An 18,234-nucleotide genomic window follows, 5' to 3' on the forward strand; every position below is an offset into this window, starting at 1 on the left:
GCGAAAGAGATCCTTTGGCAAGGGTTGCAAAGATCTTCTCACTTCAGATAGTCAAATTTGAATGGCCAAACAAAGTGGATGCTGTAGTAAAAATTGTTTGATGAAGATTGGACCAAAAAGTTTGAAGTCTATGAGAATGTTTTATTTAGACTTGAGTAATGAGAAGCAGGATACATTTCTTTCTAGTCAACTTATTCCATTGCTACATGATAAATTTGAATACAGTCTATGGAGTAATTTGGTGTGTCGCATTGCTTTCAAAGTGGCTTTGAGTTTAGGAAATGGATGTCTAGAGAGAATCAAAAGCAGAACAAACAAATGGGGGAAATATTTTAACCTTGATGCTACGAGACAAGTTGGTTCTATTGGGCAACATGCAATCACATGGATGGAACAGTATTTCAGACCACATGCAGAGGTGATGCCAACTATAGGTAGGCTCCATCTTTCAGACAATTTCACAAGGTCATAGTTATTTTCACTTTACAAGGAGGACATGTAGAGCACACAAGAAAAGCACATAAGCTACTCTTACTTCACGTCGAGACTATGGAAGAGTCATTTCAATAATGTTTCCATTCCTAGAAAGGTAAGAATTGTGCTGATTTGAAGAGCTGAAGAAAGAATGCTAGAGACCCATCAGAACTTGCAATGATTAAGGTTGCTCTCAAAATGCATAGAGAGGAGCAAGTAGATGAGAGAAGGAAGGCAATGGATCATAGGAAAAAGTGCTTTGCATCTCTAGAAAAGTACATTGGGCTAATTATTAATGGGATGGACTAAAAGAAGTCAGACTTACCTCATTTCTCTAGGTTGCGAAAGGATATCACTGAGGATACTCTAGTGCAAATGCATATGGTTGGGTGCCTTGTTTACAATGGTCATTTGCATCCTAAAGTATTTCTCACTTATCCAAATGTGCACAATGATCTGAATTTAACAATTTCAATCATTCATTTGGTGATATCCTCATGGGAAGGTGCATTGCCAAAGGTACTTTATCTTCAACTTGACAATACCGCTCGAGAGAATAAGAATCAAATTGTTATTGCATACTTGACTAGTATGTTGGTCTATCTAGGAGTTTTTCGCAAAGTCAAGGTAAACTTTCTACTTGTGGGGCACACACATGATCATATTGACCAAATGTTTAGTGCATTTTCAAAGATTGCCAATGCATCTCAAAGAGACTCTTGATTTCAAGCTCTTTGCGTATGGATCAAAGGAATACAAAGTGAATTGCCATAGAAAACAAAAAGGTCAACCCAAGAAAAACCTATTCAGCCCTAAACTCGACCAATCACTTAATCGAAACTAGTTAATTAGAACCACTTAAAAAGAAGAAAAGAAAAAAACTTGAGAAGATCAGCTACTGAGAACCTCCAAGATTGAGAGATTGTTGTTTGATGCAAAAAAGAAGCACAACTATGAAGACGACAACCAAGAAGAAGAAGCTATCAGCAGTCATAAGCCTTCTTCTGCTCCTCCTCGTCGAACACTTTGCAGCAGCACAGCTTGTATCGTCCTCTTTCGACATCGACGAATCCACAATTGCAGACATTCATGCCGCCTTCGCATCAGAAACACTCACTTCCACTCACCTCGTCCGCTTCTACCTCGCCCGCATCTCTGCGCTCAACCCTTTTCTTCACGCTGTCATCGAAGTCAACCCCCACGCTCTCCTGCTCGCTCGTAGGGCCGATCTCCACAGGAAGAAGGTAGCCTGCGACCCGTCACGATGGGGACCCATCGCTTCGCTGCATGGTATTCCGGTGCTTCTCAAGGATACCATCTCCACCCTCGATGAGCTCAATACCACTGCCGGCTCCTTCGCTTTGCTTGGTTCTAAGGTGCCCCGAGATGCAGGAGTGGTCGCGCGGCTCCGCAGAGCTGGAGCCATCATCTTGGGCAAGGCGAACCTGAGTGAATGGGCCAGTTCTCGCTCCACGAATTCTTCCAATGGTTGGAGCGCCCGTGGAGGACAGACCAAGGTACTTATTCTTAAGCAATCGAAGTCCTTGCACAATCTCCTACAATTCGTATTGCGTTTTTATCGTGATTTATCTCCTCTTGTCCTTCGCCAGAACCCTTACGTTCTCGACGCCGACCCTTGCGGTTCCAGTACAGGCTCAGCTGTGGGTGTAGCAGCAAATCTCGCTACTGTATCTCTAGGGACCGAAACCGATGGATCCATCATTTGTCCGGCGTCTCGGAATGCCATTGTGGGTATCAAGCCCACTGTTGGCCTTACCAGTAGATCTGGCGTAATTCCGGTTTCTCACCATCAAGACACTGTCGGGTAAAAGAATTTGGTTCTCAACGCTTCCGCTTACTTCTCTTCAAGTCCATATAAATGCTCTTACAAGCACAGCAGTTGCTTCCAGCCCCTTGTGCAGAACTCTGACGGACGCTGTCAAGGTTCTGGACGCGATTGTAGGCTTTGATTCTCTGGATGCAGCTACGGCCAATGCTTCTCGCTTCATCCCAAAAGCTGGATATACGCAGTTTTTGAATGTGGATGGGCTTCGAGGAAAACGACTTGGGATTGTGCGGCATCCATTTTTTGACCTTGAAACTGATCCCACCCAGCAATTTGTTTTCGACGAGCTCCTCCTCGTCATGAAGTACTGCAGCTGCAACTTTTCACGGCATGCTCTGGTCATCATTTCCTTGATCAGATTATCTATTTTGGGATGATTATCTAGAAAGGCATTATCTACTTTATCCTCGATACATAATCATAATCCTCCTTTGGTGCATGCCTGATAATATAGGAATAAGGGAGCGCAGATTGTTGATGACCTGACCATTGCGACTATACATGAGATAGATACATAATCATAATCCTCCTTTGGTGCATGCCTGATAATATAGGAATAAGGGAGCGCACATTGTTGATGACCTTACCATTGCGACTATGCATGAGATAGCTTCTGGGCAGTTCGAGACTACAGTTCTTAGCACCGATTTCAAGCAAGATCTCAACGACTACTTGGAGCAGTTAGTTGTGTCGCCAGTGAGGACATTGGCAGATGTGATTGCATTTAACAACAAGCATTCAAAAGAGGTTAGATTCTGGACTCTCTTAGCAGGAACAGATCGATATCCAGCTTTGAACGAAACTAACGGTTCATCATGTCATTGTTCTTAAGAGCACAGCATACGGCTTTCAGTTCTCTTGATTACTGATCTCTGCCTAGTTGGCGCTCTGCTATATTGTAGCGAATCTACAGGAAATTCATACTCACAATGTGCGAAGGACTTTGGTCTTTATAAGCTGCCATCTGCTACTATCGAGCTTTTTCATCTTTTACTATTAACCTGCATCCTCGCTTTCTTTGCATGCTCTTTGATTTACCGTAATTAAACCATAGACCGTTCGCTCTTTGTGGGACGACTCCCTAGAATAAATCACGGAGTGTCTGATCTTTTCGTTCAACTTTACTCTTGTAAACAGTTTTCAACATGCATTTGTTTCACGGACAACAAACTGAAAAAGTCTTATGGGTTATTTTTGTGATATGCTATCGTCAAGGAGGAGATGTCTAGGTTCGGGCAGGACATTTTCTACGAATCCGAGAAGACAACGGGCTTCGGTTCTAAGGTTTATAGGGAAGCTGTGGAGGGAGATCGTGTACTAACGAAGAATGGCATCGACAGGCTGATGAAAGAGAGGAAGCTGGATGCGATAGTGGCACCTTCATATACATCGATAACATCTGTGGCAGCCATAGCTGGATATCCTGGAATCTCCGTGCCGGCAGGGTACACTGAAGGGGTGCCATTTGGCATATGCTTTGTTGGGGAGGGTGGAAAGGAAGGCACTCTCATTCAAATAGCCTACTCGTTTGAGCAAGCTACTCTCATTCGTAAGCCACCCCCCACACACCAGCTTATTAAGGGCCTTAGCACATGGGCTGGGGAATAGGAAGGGTTTCGATTACTTGACTCTAGAAGGCCACCTGATCACCCGTCGTATAGTGCATGTCATACTTGCACCGAGTAGCATGACCCGAACGAGTAGCATGACCCATCTACAACAAGTTAGAGACCCGCTCCATTGGGTCTGAAGGTTGGGATCCTTAATTTCAAGGAATAAATGATTTTCAAGGAATTTTCAAATTGGATAAGTAGCATCACTTTTATTTGGAAAAAATATTTTTGATAGCATTGGATACCCCCCCCTCCCCCCCCCTCTCTCTCTCTCTCTCTCTCTCTCTCTCTCTCTCTATATATATATATATATATATATATACATATATATTAATATATTATATATTATATTATACATTATATATAATATAATGTTATATATAATATATTATTATTTTAATATATCATATGTAATATTATAAATATTATAATACTTGCAGTTGCACCATGCCATGTAATCATATCCCCACCCACCACGTCATCCCTGTGTAATTTGCACCATGCCATGCCACATCATTGCATCTGTAGTCTACGCTTCGCCACGTCGACTGTACTGGTGGCCTACATTTCGTGCAGCCTTGTAATGCCATGTGGCAGTCTCCCTCTCTGCTCTATCGTATAGTGTCCTTGCCGATCACCACGTGTCCGTGGCTCTAGTTGATTGTGCCCCTGCCCTCGATGCATGCATGCCACAATGTCAGCTGGATAGAGCAGATTGCCCACCTACTCTGTCAGACACCTCCACCACGTGTCATTGTGTTGTTGGCCATTGCCCTCTATCCTCTGCATGAGTGTGTAGACCCTCTCCTTGAGGCACATGGCACTCCAATCCCACCTTCCACTCCAGCCTCCCCTGAACCTCCTCCTCCACTTCCCTAACCTCCAATGAAGCTCCCTTCTCTTATGTTCAAGGGATCATTGTGAATACCCTTATCTTGCATAGGTGTTTCATCCTAACTCTTCAATTTATTTTTAAAAGTACCATTTCAAAATATTTTCTATATGTATAGTTCTATTAAAAAAAGTGTAAATTGTTAGGCCCATATTTAATTTCTATAACAATAGTTTGGTATAGGAATTATGCAAATTCTTGTTTGTTTTTATATAAAAAGGAGTAAGCTGCTGCACTATTATATCGATTGAATGATTGTTTGATCAAATAATATAACCAAAGAAGTATTTAGGATGCTAAAAATGTTACAACCGATTGAATGATGTTTGATCAAATAATATAACCAAAGAAGTATTTAGGGCACTAGAAATTTTACAATGTAGTACAGCTAGAAGATGTTCACAAGATAGCCACATATATAGGTGTGTGTGTGTGGGGGGGGGGGTGGAGGGGGGTGGGTAGGTAGGTGGATGGGGGTCCATGCACATGCACACATGCATGCAATACATTACAATTCTAAATCTAGAAACCTCTATATACCACTAAGAAACAAAAAAAGAAACATTAGTTTAGAAGTTTATATGCTTGTAATGTGCGCTTTTTTTTATCCCCTTTATTTGGACTTTAGTTCTCAAAAAATGGCATTCACAATACATATAACTCGTTTCATCCATGAATATTGAGTCTCCATGGCTAGCTCAGGTCACCACTAGTGTGGCACACATGGCCACAAGGCCCTCTAAAATCTAGTGTTGCTCTTAGGTCACCTACAAAGCCTCAAGGTGCCATGAAATTATTTGAGTGCTTTGATAGCTCTTTAGAGCTCTCGATCCCATGCATACATAAGTCCATCCAAACAACACCTCTCTATAGAAGAATCCATTACTTGATGTGTAACTGTCACCAATTATAATATGGTAAAATGTATAAATAATGTAATATACATATATAAATAATCAACTTTGAGGTTACCAAAGTTTTTAAAGTAAGGACATTAACTACATTAATCGTAAGTGACAAATCAGTGTTAAGTTAACACACACACACACACACACAATGCAGTGAAATGTATATATAATGTAACATATAGATGAGCTTAGAATTTTGTGAACTTAATCATTAAGTGACAAGTTGGTATGGTTGAGGAAAGTGTCAAGTTGACCATGAGAGAGAGAGAGAGAGAGAGAGAGAGATCATATAAATAATATAATTCTCAAAGTAAGGAAATTATAAGTTTACCAAGCTTTCCTTATTATTTTATATCCTTATTTCACTCCACCTTTGTTGGATCTTTGAAATATTGACTAGTGATTTAAAAGATTTTGAATTCTATTTATTGGGCGCTGCGAATCGTGGTAAGCATGGTGGCTCGCTCCGAATTGAAGAAAAAAGATGGAGGCCGAACCGAGGACAGCAAACCACGAAGCCACGAGCCGGCTGCAGGCTCCCGCATCCATGCCCACGAAGCCACGAGCCGGCTGCAGGCTCCCGCATCCATGCTCTTAAGTATTGAGACTCAGTACAGAAAGCGCGTATCTGCGTCTGCGCTTAAAAGCTATTGCTTGAATAGATCTCGCGAAGCTGACTGCCGAAAGCATGAATGGGCCTGCAAAAACATGGGAGTAGTCCCATAGGCTGCCAACGATCTCGAATGCAAAAGCACATGTGATTTTAGAAGCTGTAACTAGGGACGAGGATCATCGGAAGCCGCATTATATTGATACGTCGATCATGCGTTTCCAAAATACCCGTCACCCTTAAAAACTCACACTCTGTCTCTCTCTCGTCTCACCCAAGGTGATAGAATCACTCAAAGAACCTCAATGATACTGATCAAGCAAATCAAGAGCACCCAATCTTTGAAGTAGAATGTCCAACCAGAGTTTTTTGCCTCAAAATGGAGAATACAGCCTGTACTACACAATAGGGTGAAGAAGGAGCCTCGGGATCTGCTCGGGATAGATCTAGGGGATTCTCATTCAAGATGCTAGGACCCACCCTGCTAGCAGCGGAGAAAGGTGAGTGATGAAAAGACCATGGACATTGGGAGATTGAACCTACGAACTGCATATGCACTTTAATGAGCTCTAACCACCATGACGCACATACGCTTATGCACAATAGAGGCATATTTTTAAACATATGTTTATAAGCACTTATTCCGATGTGTTCGATACCGGAAAACACCTCCGGCAATGTAGGGGCCCACCACATCCGCTGGGGACAAAGCGAAAACCCCTAAATCTATCATCAAAAAGAAGGAGAATAATGCCTTAAAGAGAGGGCTTCATGGTTTGAGAGGAGCAATCTTGCAAGATCGGGGAAACATTCATGAGAGAGGTGGAGCACAGTAGGCTTTGATAATATGTTGGGATGATGGAAATGAGAGACAAAGGAATGCACACCACACGGACCATTCAAATGAATGCGTGGATAAGGGTTGTTTATACGATTGCACATTATCATGTCTCTATCCAGTGGAATTTCTGAGAGTAACATGGCATTTGGAAAGGGTATAGCTACATGCACATTGCTCCATTTTTAAAATTGGCAACCATAGTGTTTTCCAAAATTTAAGATAAATGAAATTTGAAAATCGTTCAAGTTGACTCGATTTATCCCTATCTAGAGAAAGGATACCCCTGCCCAAGGAGAAGAGATGGACAATTTGGAGACAATGAACAACAAGATAACATTGTGCATCATCATTAGACTGACAATAATGCTAGAAAGATAGAGGATAGTCTAGTCTAGGAAAGGGAATTCGTGCAAAACTATTGACTCATTGAAAGATTATAGATCCGATAATCTTTAATTTTGTAAAAGTGTTGAGCTCAAAGATACAAGAACACATTCAAAATTTTGGGACTTTCTTGCTTCATTTGGATTTTTTTTAAAATGGCTACTCCACTCAATATCACTCAATATACTCCAAAATTGGCTAAATTTGCAATACTACAAGGGTCATCTCCACACAAATATGGGGTCTAATAAAGCTAATAATTCACCAAAGTTGTAAGTAGTGACCTCCACTCAATAATGACATGTAAACTCCAAAACTTTGGTTTAATTCTAATACTATGCAACTCATCTCTGCATCTTTCTTTACGGCTTAAGTCACTACATCTTTCTTCATAGTTTGATAGTGGAAATACATATGCAAAGCATTTTTTGAATTCAATTCAGCATTAGGTGGTACTCATGAATTATCTGGCATGAAGTTAGCCATGTCTCCACAATCAAATGTAGCTCTCTTGGAATAATGTGTTCCACATGAAAATGTCATCCATATGACCATAATGCATTATACTTTTTGTACTACACAAGGAAAATCATTAAAACAAATAGGCATGATATTTATAGAGATAATTACAGCCATGATCAAAGCAAATTAAAAAGTAAGAAACCTACATGTAGATCACATCCTCGTGCAAACTCCCAATGTTGTTCGGTTACTATGTCTCCATCATCTTCGGCTTGATGCCAGAGCTTGTTGTAGCCAAGCAGGTGACATGTCTTTGGGGAGAAGTGCAAGGGAAATCATTAAAACAAATAGGCATGATATTTATAGAGATAATTACAGCCATGATCAAAGCAAATTAAAAAGTAAGAAACCTACATGTAGATCACATCCTCATGCAAACTCCCAATGTTGTTCGGTTACTATGTCTCCATCATCTTCGGCTTGATGCCAGAGCTTGTTGTAGCCAAGCAGGTGACATGTCTTTGGGGAGAAGTGCAAGGTCGTATCAATATGGTTGCATCCTGTGCCTTGCTCTAGATCTCCTCCTAGCTATTGCTCTTTCCTCTTTTTTTGGACAAAAAAGTTATATTTTTATAAACATTGTATTCAAAATTTTTGGACTTGTCTAAAGTCCAATTCTAGAACTTGACTAAATTGACTAAATACAAGTCCAAAATTTATGAATATCATACTCCCATGGTTTTTCCCCCATATATTTCAAAACAAATATTGCAATATCTCTTGTATATAGTAATTTTGATCTTAGAAACAAGATCTCTCTTTGAGAGATGGTGTACATATACACCTTCTTGTTATTGATATTCACAATTAAAATATTAACCAAAACAATTAAGCCAACACTTTACACACCCACTTGCATAGAGTAATTTTGATCCTTAGACACTGAGAATTGAAATATTAAACTAAAATAATTAAGCTAAAATATTCCCCATTGAAATATTCAATTGAAATAATCGATATTTTCCTTTACAAATTCAAAGACCAGAAAGAAAGTTTGGCTGAGGATACCGTCAAGAGTTTATGCAGGAGGTATCCCAATCTAGAACAATAATAGTTCGCTAACACAGGGGCAAAGACAAAGATTATCAGTATCCTTGCCAATAAGAGGTCTTTGCCACTGGTCGACATTGCCAAGACAGAGGAAGGACAACCACCAAGGGGCCAGCCACACACCGCTCCTAAGCTTGAGTGGAAGAAATCCATGATGCTAGCAAAAGAGGACCCCAGTCTGTAGGACATGGAGGCACGATGGATCCAGATGGAGCTATATGGATCCTCACATTTTGGAGCAAGAGGTATTGCATCATGGGAGGCCCAATTTGTAAGTATTGATCTCAAATTATATTGTGTTTATGTAGTTTATTAGGAGGTTATTCCTTTGTTCTAACCCCTCTGCAAATTGTGTCATCTTGCATCTTGATATTGTGGGCAGATACCCTACTCCTGCCAAGATAGCCTATCATCATGGACATGGCAGGTGATCTACTTGGAGGAGACTTGGAGGCACTTCTATGACAAGGGGTTGATTACTAAGGACTAGTATAGCTGGGCTACTAGAATGCCCATACAGGTATTTAAAAGTACTTTAAAACTTCAATGTTGTAAATAAAGATTTGATTTTTCACACATTGATACATGTTGTCCCTCGTTTACAAGCTCTTAGGGGTATTGAAGAGGAAGAAGACGAGGGTATTGAAGAGGAGGAAGAAGGCAACAAAGAAGGCTCCAAGGGTGGCGAGAGTGGTGATGGGAGCAATGATGAGGATGCCTCCTCTATTGGAATATGAAGCCAAAGTGAGTCAAAAATGAGTGTACTAGGTGTCTAGTAGGTGTTTTATAGTCTAGTGAGTCCTATGGATGCCACGTGTCATATTGGGAGTTATCCCATATGCATAGGTGTTCATATGTGTGTGTGTGCTCTTATATAAGAGCTGTACTTATCTAGTGTCAAATCAATCAACTATTAAGCTACAAGCTCTTTCCTCTTTCGTCTACATGTGAGTGATCTCATTTTTGTTCATTGCTTTAGTCATTTCATTTCCATTTCATTATGTCTCTGTTTGAGTATCACTTCCTCTCTCCCTAGCCTACCCTCTCTCTCTCCCTCTTTCTACCATGCTCCTTCAAGTGGTATCAGAGCCTCCCTTCCTACCTTCCCCTTCTTCTTGCTCTATCTAGAGGATGAGAGAAGCCCACAAATGGAAGCTCCCCTCTCCTCTAAGGTAGAGCCTCCCTTCCCTTAGCCTCTCTCCAGTGTCCTAGTGATTGCTCGTGGTCCTTGTTTGTGAGTTCAGCTCACTCCCGCATCAGTTCGTGGTTCTCCCTCAGCATTGGTAGACATTCCTCATCAGTTGGTTGCCAAAAACTTGTTTTCGAGCAATCCAGCCGCTATTTTTTTACCTTTTGAGGTCCGATTGGCATTTTTTGACATTTTGGCACTGCCCAAACATAAATGATCTTGTCTCGCCTGTAAACTCGTACAAATGTATGGACGTCCATACAGACCTCTACAGGTGGATGCATGACAGTGCTAGAAGTCCGTACAGCTTGTCAAAAGGCGATTTTGAGCAATTTTAGGCTACTTTTTGGCATTTTTTGCTTAGATTTGGACTCTCGTGACCTCCACCAATGATTTGAGCTTCCCAAGCTTACCCACAAGTCATTTCGACCATACCAACACTTTGATACATTGACTTGAGGCTTTCGACAATAGGGAATACTCTTTTCACACCTCATCATCTCAGACATTGCGATATTGTGGTGTTTGACTGTTTCGAATAGCCAAATATCATTTCTCTAATCTCGGTACACTTCGGTGACTACTTCGATTGGTGTGCCATCTCTGCTACTCATTGCCTCTTCTATGCATTTGATGATTCTCCAATCAGCACATTGAGAGTCATGATGTGATCTCCCTTGATAGCTGTTCCTATGGCCTTCATTGACAAATCATTTGAGGGCATCCTTGCCTGGTTCTTCACCGGCATACCTCTTTGCATCAGGATGTGCACACTCTTGTGCGGTAGCTACTTTGGGCACATGGGTTCTCTACCCTTGCTATGCATAAAATGAATGAAATATATTTTTACTACTTTCTTGTTTGAGTCAAGGGTACTCTTTCTAGGTGGTCCCCCAAAATGAATGCAAATAAATTATGTGTGTTGAGTCAAAGGTTCTCTATCTTGGATAGTCCTTCTAAAAAGATGCATTTTCCTATTTTGTTTTGGTCTCTCATTAAATGATTCATAAACAAAAACGTGGTCATAAGCTCACAGTAATGTTATTCCTCGTAATTGTAGCAAGAAAGTGTTAATAATATTGCGACAATAAAAATAAACCTATGTCAAAAACTACAGAGGACTTCGGTAATAATAGTCCCTGATAGCTTATTGAAGTACAAGAATGTTTTAGGGTCAAATAGTTGCCCATAATATCCTAGCATGCTTTTATGATCAATAGCATCAGGGCATCACTCATCATGTATAAAGAAAGGTAACGTATATCTCAACTACGAAGTTGTGACTGGGTACATTACAGCCCCTGGGTATTCAAGAAATCCACCAAGTAAGGGATCCCGGGGTACAGAATATCGTGGTAGTTATCCTATTGAAAGCAGATTTAACATAAGGCATAAGCATTAACCTGAGTTCATCTTGTGGAAGTCTTCCCACAGTCGCTCGAAGTCCCTCATACACCTTGAACCTCCTTCTTCCTATGTTTTCTCTCGCAATTGCTCACGGGGATCGTGTGGAGCAATAAAGTATGCATGTTGCTTATGACACTTAGAGCATCAACTTTGTAGGGCGATCGGAGATCGTTTTTCGTGGCCAAATGTATGATGCTATGATTATTTCAAAAATAAGGTATCTCTTGCCTACCGTGACCGATTGCGGCCGAAAAAGAACAACTAACCATATCTAGCTCTTCTGATATGCATCAAAGGCTAAGCTAAGTTATTCGTCGAAGGGATGCACAATTTCAAAGCCAATTATAGCTTCATGGACTCTTTGGGGGAACATTGTCATAACTTCTTGGCATGCTTGTGAAGGGGCTAATAGTGGATCCTCATACCCAAGTTTGGTGAGGTCCATGAACCAAGTAGGTGCCTGGGGGAGACAGAAACAAAACCATTAAATTAGGATCTTTGTCATCCCAATGAGCTTGTTATGGTATGTGTTGCCTATTAGAACAATAAGATCTATTTCCTCCCTACTACACATCCCTTGTTTCCATTTCTTACAAGAAGGCCCTTCTTATTGCATGCAACTTCATTCCTATGCTGTCCTTGCACTCTATACTGTACCATATACATTAGAGCAATGTGTTCCACACTTGTAGTTGCTGTTCTTATATATTTTTGACTAGACAGATACCATCAATACTCATTTTGCAAAGCCAATATTTTATATATACTTGTAACTAACCTCCATATATAGAAAAAGCAAAATTCAAATATTGTCTTCTCCATAGTTCTTTTAGTCTGTCCAAGAAAAGGACTCATCAAAATCATCCATTAATTTAGCTTTGTTTGTAAAATAACCAAGTCACAGTGGACCGCCTCGTATCTAGATCTATGGGACCACCCAATAGGCATCAAAATGTGTCATATTGCCTTTGAGGGTTATCCCCAAGGGTTCTTCCATGGTAAGTGCTCATGATCTGAGGACCATTGTGAATTGGTCTGGTCTGCCCGTAAATATCATCTCAGTGTACATCCTTTCTATCAAAAAGTCAAGGTAAGTGGCTGGACTCACCTGTATCCATCCATAAGCACAGCATGTCAAAACATGAACCTAATGCAATGTGGGACTATAGGCTTCATGGCCTAGCCACAGTTGTCATCCTTGTCAACCCCAACAATTTTAAGAAGGAAACATTGCTAGTGATGATTTTCAACAAGCATTAATGATCTTTCTATTGAACTCTTATCATTTCTAAGGGGTATTAAAAACCTTCTTCACACCGAAGTCCTTAAAGGTCATAAGGTATGTGACTATTTACTATCATCATATCCTCATTTTGTCATTAAATGATTCCTAAACAAAAACCTAGTCATATGCTCACAGTAATGTTGTTCCTCGTAACTGCAGCAAGAAAGTGTTAATGATACTGTGATAAAAATAAACCTATCTCAAAAATTGCAAGGGACTTCAATAATAATAGTCCTTGATAGCTTATTAAAGTACAAGAATGTTTTAGGGTCAAATAGTTGCCCATAATATCCTAGCATGCTTTTATGATCAATAGCATCAGTTCATCTCCATTCTTCCAGTGTAGCCCAAGAGGGAGACATAAGCCGATTATGAGTACATCAATCATGATTACAAGCCCCACTTCATCAATATTTTTAGATAGCTTAAGAGGAAAAAAAGGTATAAGTACATCCTCCTGTGATCAGCTACATCTCAGCACCACATCAAACCACACAGTTCTTCGTAGAAATATAAGGGGCTTCCATTATTTATTATACGGGCTCAGTTCGAGGGAATATGATGTAAATACAAAGGTCCCTAGCTAAGAAGTAGCCTGCTTACAGTTTGAACAAGCCAAACTAGCATATACAATCATAAATCCGAGGTTAAATTAGGGAGCTTGAGCGTTTCAGTCATCAACCATAGCGTGGAGCCTGCTATCATAAGTGGTTGAGCAACACTTGGGCATCACTCATCATGTATAAAGAAAGGTAATGTATATCTCAACTACGAAGTGGTGACTGGGTACATTATAGCCCCTAGGTATACAAGAAATCCACCAACTAAGGGATCCCCGGGTACATAATATCGTGGTAGTTATCCTATTGAAAGGAGATTTAATGTAAGGCATAAGCATTAACCTAAGTTCATCGTGTGGAAGTTTTCCCACAGTCGCTCAAAGTCCCTCATACGCCTTGAACCTCCTTTTTCCTATGTTTTCTCTCGCCACTGCTCACGGGGATCGTGTGGAGCAATAAAGTATGCAAGTTGCTTATGACACTTAGAGCATCAACTTCATAGGGTGATCGGATATCGTTTTCTGTGGCCAAATGTGTGATGCTATGATTTTTTCAAAAATAAGGTATCTCTTGTGCCTACCACGACCCATTGCGGCCGAAAAAGAATGACTAACCGTATCTAGCTCTTCTGATATGCATCAAAGGCTAAGCTAAGTTATTCGTCGAAGGGATGCACAGTTTCTTCGTCGGTATTTCAAGCGCTCTTTTACGTGCTAAATCCTCTGGGATTCAGCTCTCCTAGATCTTAATGGAAGTCCTTGCTTCTTCGTGCTCCTGGAGCTTTATACTCATTAGAAGCAAATGCCTTGCTTCAGGTCAGGTCGTCGACTAGGGACTGGGGCGCTATCTTATTTTGGAGTGTATATGGACTATGCACTTAGTGTTGCGAGCTAGGTTACTTCTGATCTACAGATACAAGGTAACACAGAAGTAAGCGAATGGTTCCAAACAGGTCATAAAGTAGTTGTAGGAGTTCGTCTCCTTTTTTAATCCGGGCTCTCCTTGCGATAATGGCCAGAGGGTAACTCTGAGACTCCCATGTCCTCGATGCCTGGGGGTGGCATCTCGTGGCAGGTTCCCTCGTTCCGAAGCAAAGGGAGGCTGTTCCAACGTCTGGCTTCGGCTAAGCAAGTTTCAGAGCTAACGTGAGCCTATGTTGGAAAGACGACGAGGGGGAGGCGGGTTGCAACGCAGTAGACCTTAGAGAAGCAGCTTCTGTCTTGGCTGCGGGCTTGCAAAGTCGCAACCACTAGGTATGGGCGCATGCAAGATGGCCATGCGTCATTGCTACTCGCTTCATCAGGCTCATGAGAGCCCTCCGCTGTTGTTTTTGTGTTCTGCGTCTCCCATGCAAGCTTTGTTGTTGGAAGAGCTTCAAGAAAGGGAGGGAGGGCGATGCCATTCCATGGTAGTGCGGGAGCGGGGGGGAAATATTGGATCTGTGGCACTTACGTGTGCACCCTCCATTTTGTGGAGAGTGTGCTTCAAGGGTCCTCGGTAGCAGTGAAGAGCCTTGTCAAGGGTAGGTTGTCATGCTAGGGTCCTCCTTTTGTGCACAAGAGCTTGGAGCTTCTTGGAATCCAGTCCGTCGAAGATTTCAGGGAGATTACAGTTGGGTCTTCATAGGCATCTCTAGGCATTGGGCTCAAGGCACCTTGGATTCCGTCTGGGGTGGTTTCTTGGACTATCCGTTGGAGGCTTTGCAAAGGGTGGGAAGGCGGGAGGAGGGATTTGTTTGTGCCCTCGTGCTCATGTACTATGCACTTTCTATAGGCTCCATTAAATCATACTCATGCCACCTATCTTGGGGGTTTCTTTTCTTCATTGCCCATGAGTTTCATGGGGAAATGGGGGCGGTGGTGGAGGGCTTGGTATGAGCGGCTCCTCTCCATCTCCAGTCCTACCCCCTTACTTTAGTCAAATATCATCCCTTAACCATAGCGTACTTTTTGTGCTCTATTTTACTAGGCCTAAAATGTTATTTGGATCCCGGGATTTAGTTGATGCTCTTCCGCCTCTTTGAGGGGGTCCATCATGGGGGTTTGTAGATGCCCCTAGTTTTTCGATTAAATGTCCCCTTTAATTATTCCCTTTGTAGTTGATCCTTTATCCGGAAGCGAGTTGTTCCATCCATGGGATCTCGATGGGGATCAAGTCCCTTCCCTCTTGGGGGTGGGTGTGTGTGTGTGTGTGTGTGTGTGTTTAAAATAAAAAACCTTTTAATAGCATGGTGCACAAAGCTCAGATAAGGGTAGATAAAAAATTATTTATTACATGGTTGTTCATGCAAAGTGTAAAACATTATAATGCCGATGTAGTCTTGACAAGCATCTTACTTATTGAAGAGGAGAATCTGCATACCTGCCACCATCCAACAAGAAAACATGATAAGAACCAAGTTCACTTAAATTGGGAAGACATGTGTCATAAACCTTCCTCCCTTGGCCATAAACTTAACTAGCACCATATAAGAAATTAAGTGTAAAAGATGGGTTTTATAAGTGTGGAAATGTAATTACAAAGGAGGGGGGGGGGGGAAACAATTTCGGAGGGAGGAGGGGGTCAATTAGAAGGTAAACATAGAAGGGGAATTACAAGGAAAACTAAAGGGAAAATAATAGAGAAGGGGGAGGGAAGAAGAACCGAAAATAATAAATATTTAGCAACAACGGGGGACGATACCTACATAGAGAGGAGGGGGAAGAATATGTATATAGAGAGGGGGGAGGAAAAGGTTAGATATCAATCCTTGAGAGGGGAACTTAGGTGCTAATATTGAGAGGGGGGGTTAGATATTAATATTTGAGAGGGGGGGAAATATATATAGAGAGAGGGGGAACTTAGGTACTAATATTAAGAAGGGGAGATTTAGATGTAGACATATAGAATAGGGGGGGTATGTATCAGAGGATAGAGGATAGAAATTATAAGGTGAAATTTAGAAATTATAAGGGAGAGAAAAAAAAGGGAGAAAAATAAAAAATAAAAAACTAGGGGGAATTGTAATGAAATCAATGCTATGAATGTAATGAAGAAATTAAGAAAGTAAAAAATACTTCATTGAAAAAAAGTAGATTTAAAGTATATAGTACTAAGTTTAATTAAATGACTAAAGCAATGGGGAGAGGGGGAAGATATAATGTAAAGGAGGGGGGAATCATATAATTGGAGAGGGAAATTTAGAGGGGAGAAAAAAAGAAGGGAGAGGGGGAAGATAGAATGTAAAGGATGGGGAAGATATAACATCATTGGAGAGGGAGGGGAGGAGTAATTGGAGAGGGAAAGGAAAGGGGGGTTTAAATTAACAGAAAGGGGGGGTAATTGGGGGGCAAAGGAAAGGGGGGTAATTGGGGGGGCACAGGAAAGTGGGGTTTAATGTATGAAAGACAAAATGAAGGGGAAGGGGGAGGGGGAGGATTAACTATATGAAATACAAATAATAGAAAAAAAAGGAGACCTAAAAAAGCATTTAAAAGGTGCAACCGTGACTTTGTGTATAGCAGACAGACGGCCGGGACGATGACTTGAAAGATCACCACACAATAGAACAACAGAGTGCAGCACGGGTTTGGGGGGAGGCAACATGCTAAGGAGCGATATGGAGTAATGGAGATGTGATGCTACCGCACGGGCTAGGAGAATTAGCATGAGATGGCACCGTCAGAGAGCTTGGGGTTCTATTGGGAGTAAATGAAGCTTGGAGCTCGGAGCTTGGAGAGGCAGCTAGCGACAAGATGGTGGGGGTTGTGGGGCAGACTGTAGGCAATTTTAAGGAGATGTGAGGGCAGTTGAGAGCTACTTACCGGGTAGGGCAGTAAGAGGGAGTGTGTGAGGGAGTTTTCAAGCTTGATGCTATGTCAGATCTTGGTCCTTTGCACAAGTATCTAGGCATTCAATTTGCTAGTAGTGAGGGGGGTATTTTCATGCCACAATCCAAGTACATTGGACAACTTTTGCAACGTTTTTTAGTCTGGGTATTGCAAGCTCGTATCCACACCATTAGAGCTTGGTTTTCATTTATCATCCGAGGATGACAATGGTGCATGTGATATCACTCTCTATTAGCAAGAAGTTGGTTGTTTGATTTATTTATGACATCCCAAGCCAGATCTTCAATATGATGTCTCACTGTTGAGCAGATATATGCACAGCCGCTTACACACCATTGCCATACCGTGAAGCGTGTCTTCAGGTATCTCCAAGAGCATTTTCATCTACACACTTGCAGGACCACATAGTTTTTGTTCTATGCATATGTATATTCTAAAATAAAGAAGCAAAAATGTGCAGAGGCATAAACCAAGATAACCTTGCCCATTTGGATCCAAATGTAAACTTCATGGCCGTGCCCATATCCTTTTCAATCTTGTCCTTGTATGATTGCAATGTCCTCGAGTCCACATTGCTGCAATCCATGTCTTGAAGTTGTGGTGGTGCAATGGTTTACAGATGGCCATAGCTTGATGATGTCGTTGGAGTGATGTATGTTGCATTATACCAATACACATTCTTCATTCGCAAGGAGGCCAACTTCTCCCCGGCATGCATTTGCTTACCTAAATCCTCGTGAATCGCAGTGAACTTGCCTTTGAACTCCTTGAAGTCCAAAGGGAAAACATCTGCCACCATGAATAAGAGCTCTTAGAAGCCAAA

The 18,234-nt window shown here is 41.4% G+C and overlaps 1 protein-coding gene across 1 annotated transcript; it reads left to right on the forward strand.

Annotated features, from left to right (window-relative positions):
- The first annotated feature begins 1,427 nt into the window (after positions 1-1,427).
- On the forward strand, positions 1,428-3,928 carry LOC147905510 (putative amidase At4g34880). The gene is made up of 5 exons (XM_087383646.1): positions 1,428-1,991; positions 2,085-2,299; positions 2,385-2,624; positions 2,875-3,067; positions 3,536-3,928. The coding sequence occupies exons 1-5, from the start codon at positions 1,428-1,430 to the stop codon at positions 3,926-3,928; spliced, it is 1,605 nt and encodes a 534-aa protein (XP_087239772.1).
- The last annotated feature ends 14,306 nt before the right edge of the window (positions 3,929-18,234 follow it).

The sequence above is a fragment of the Dipteris shenzhenensis genome, chromosome 1 (genome assembly GCF_047967505.1).
Source record: "Dipteris shenzhenensis isolate YYH24624 ecotype China chromosome 1, Dip_SZ_1.0, whole genome shotgun sequence".
Classification (NCBI taxonomy): Eukaryota; Viridiplantae; Streptophyta; class Polypodiopsida; order Gleicheniales; family Dipteridaceae; genus Dipteris; species Dipteris shenzhenensis.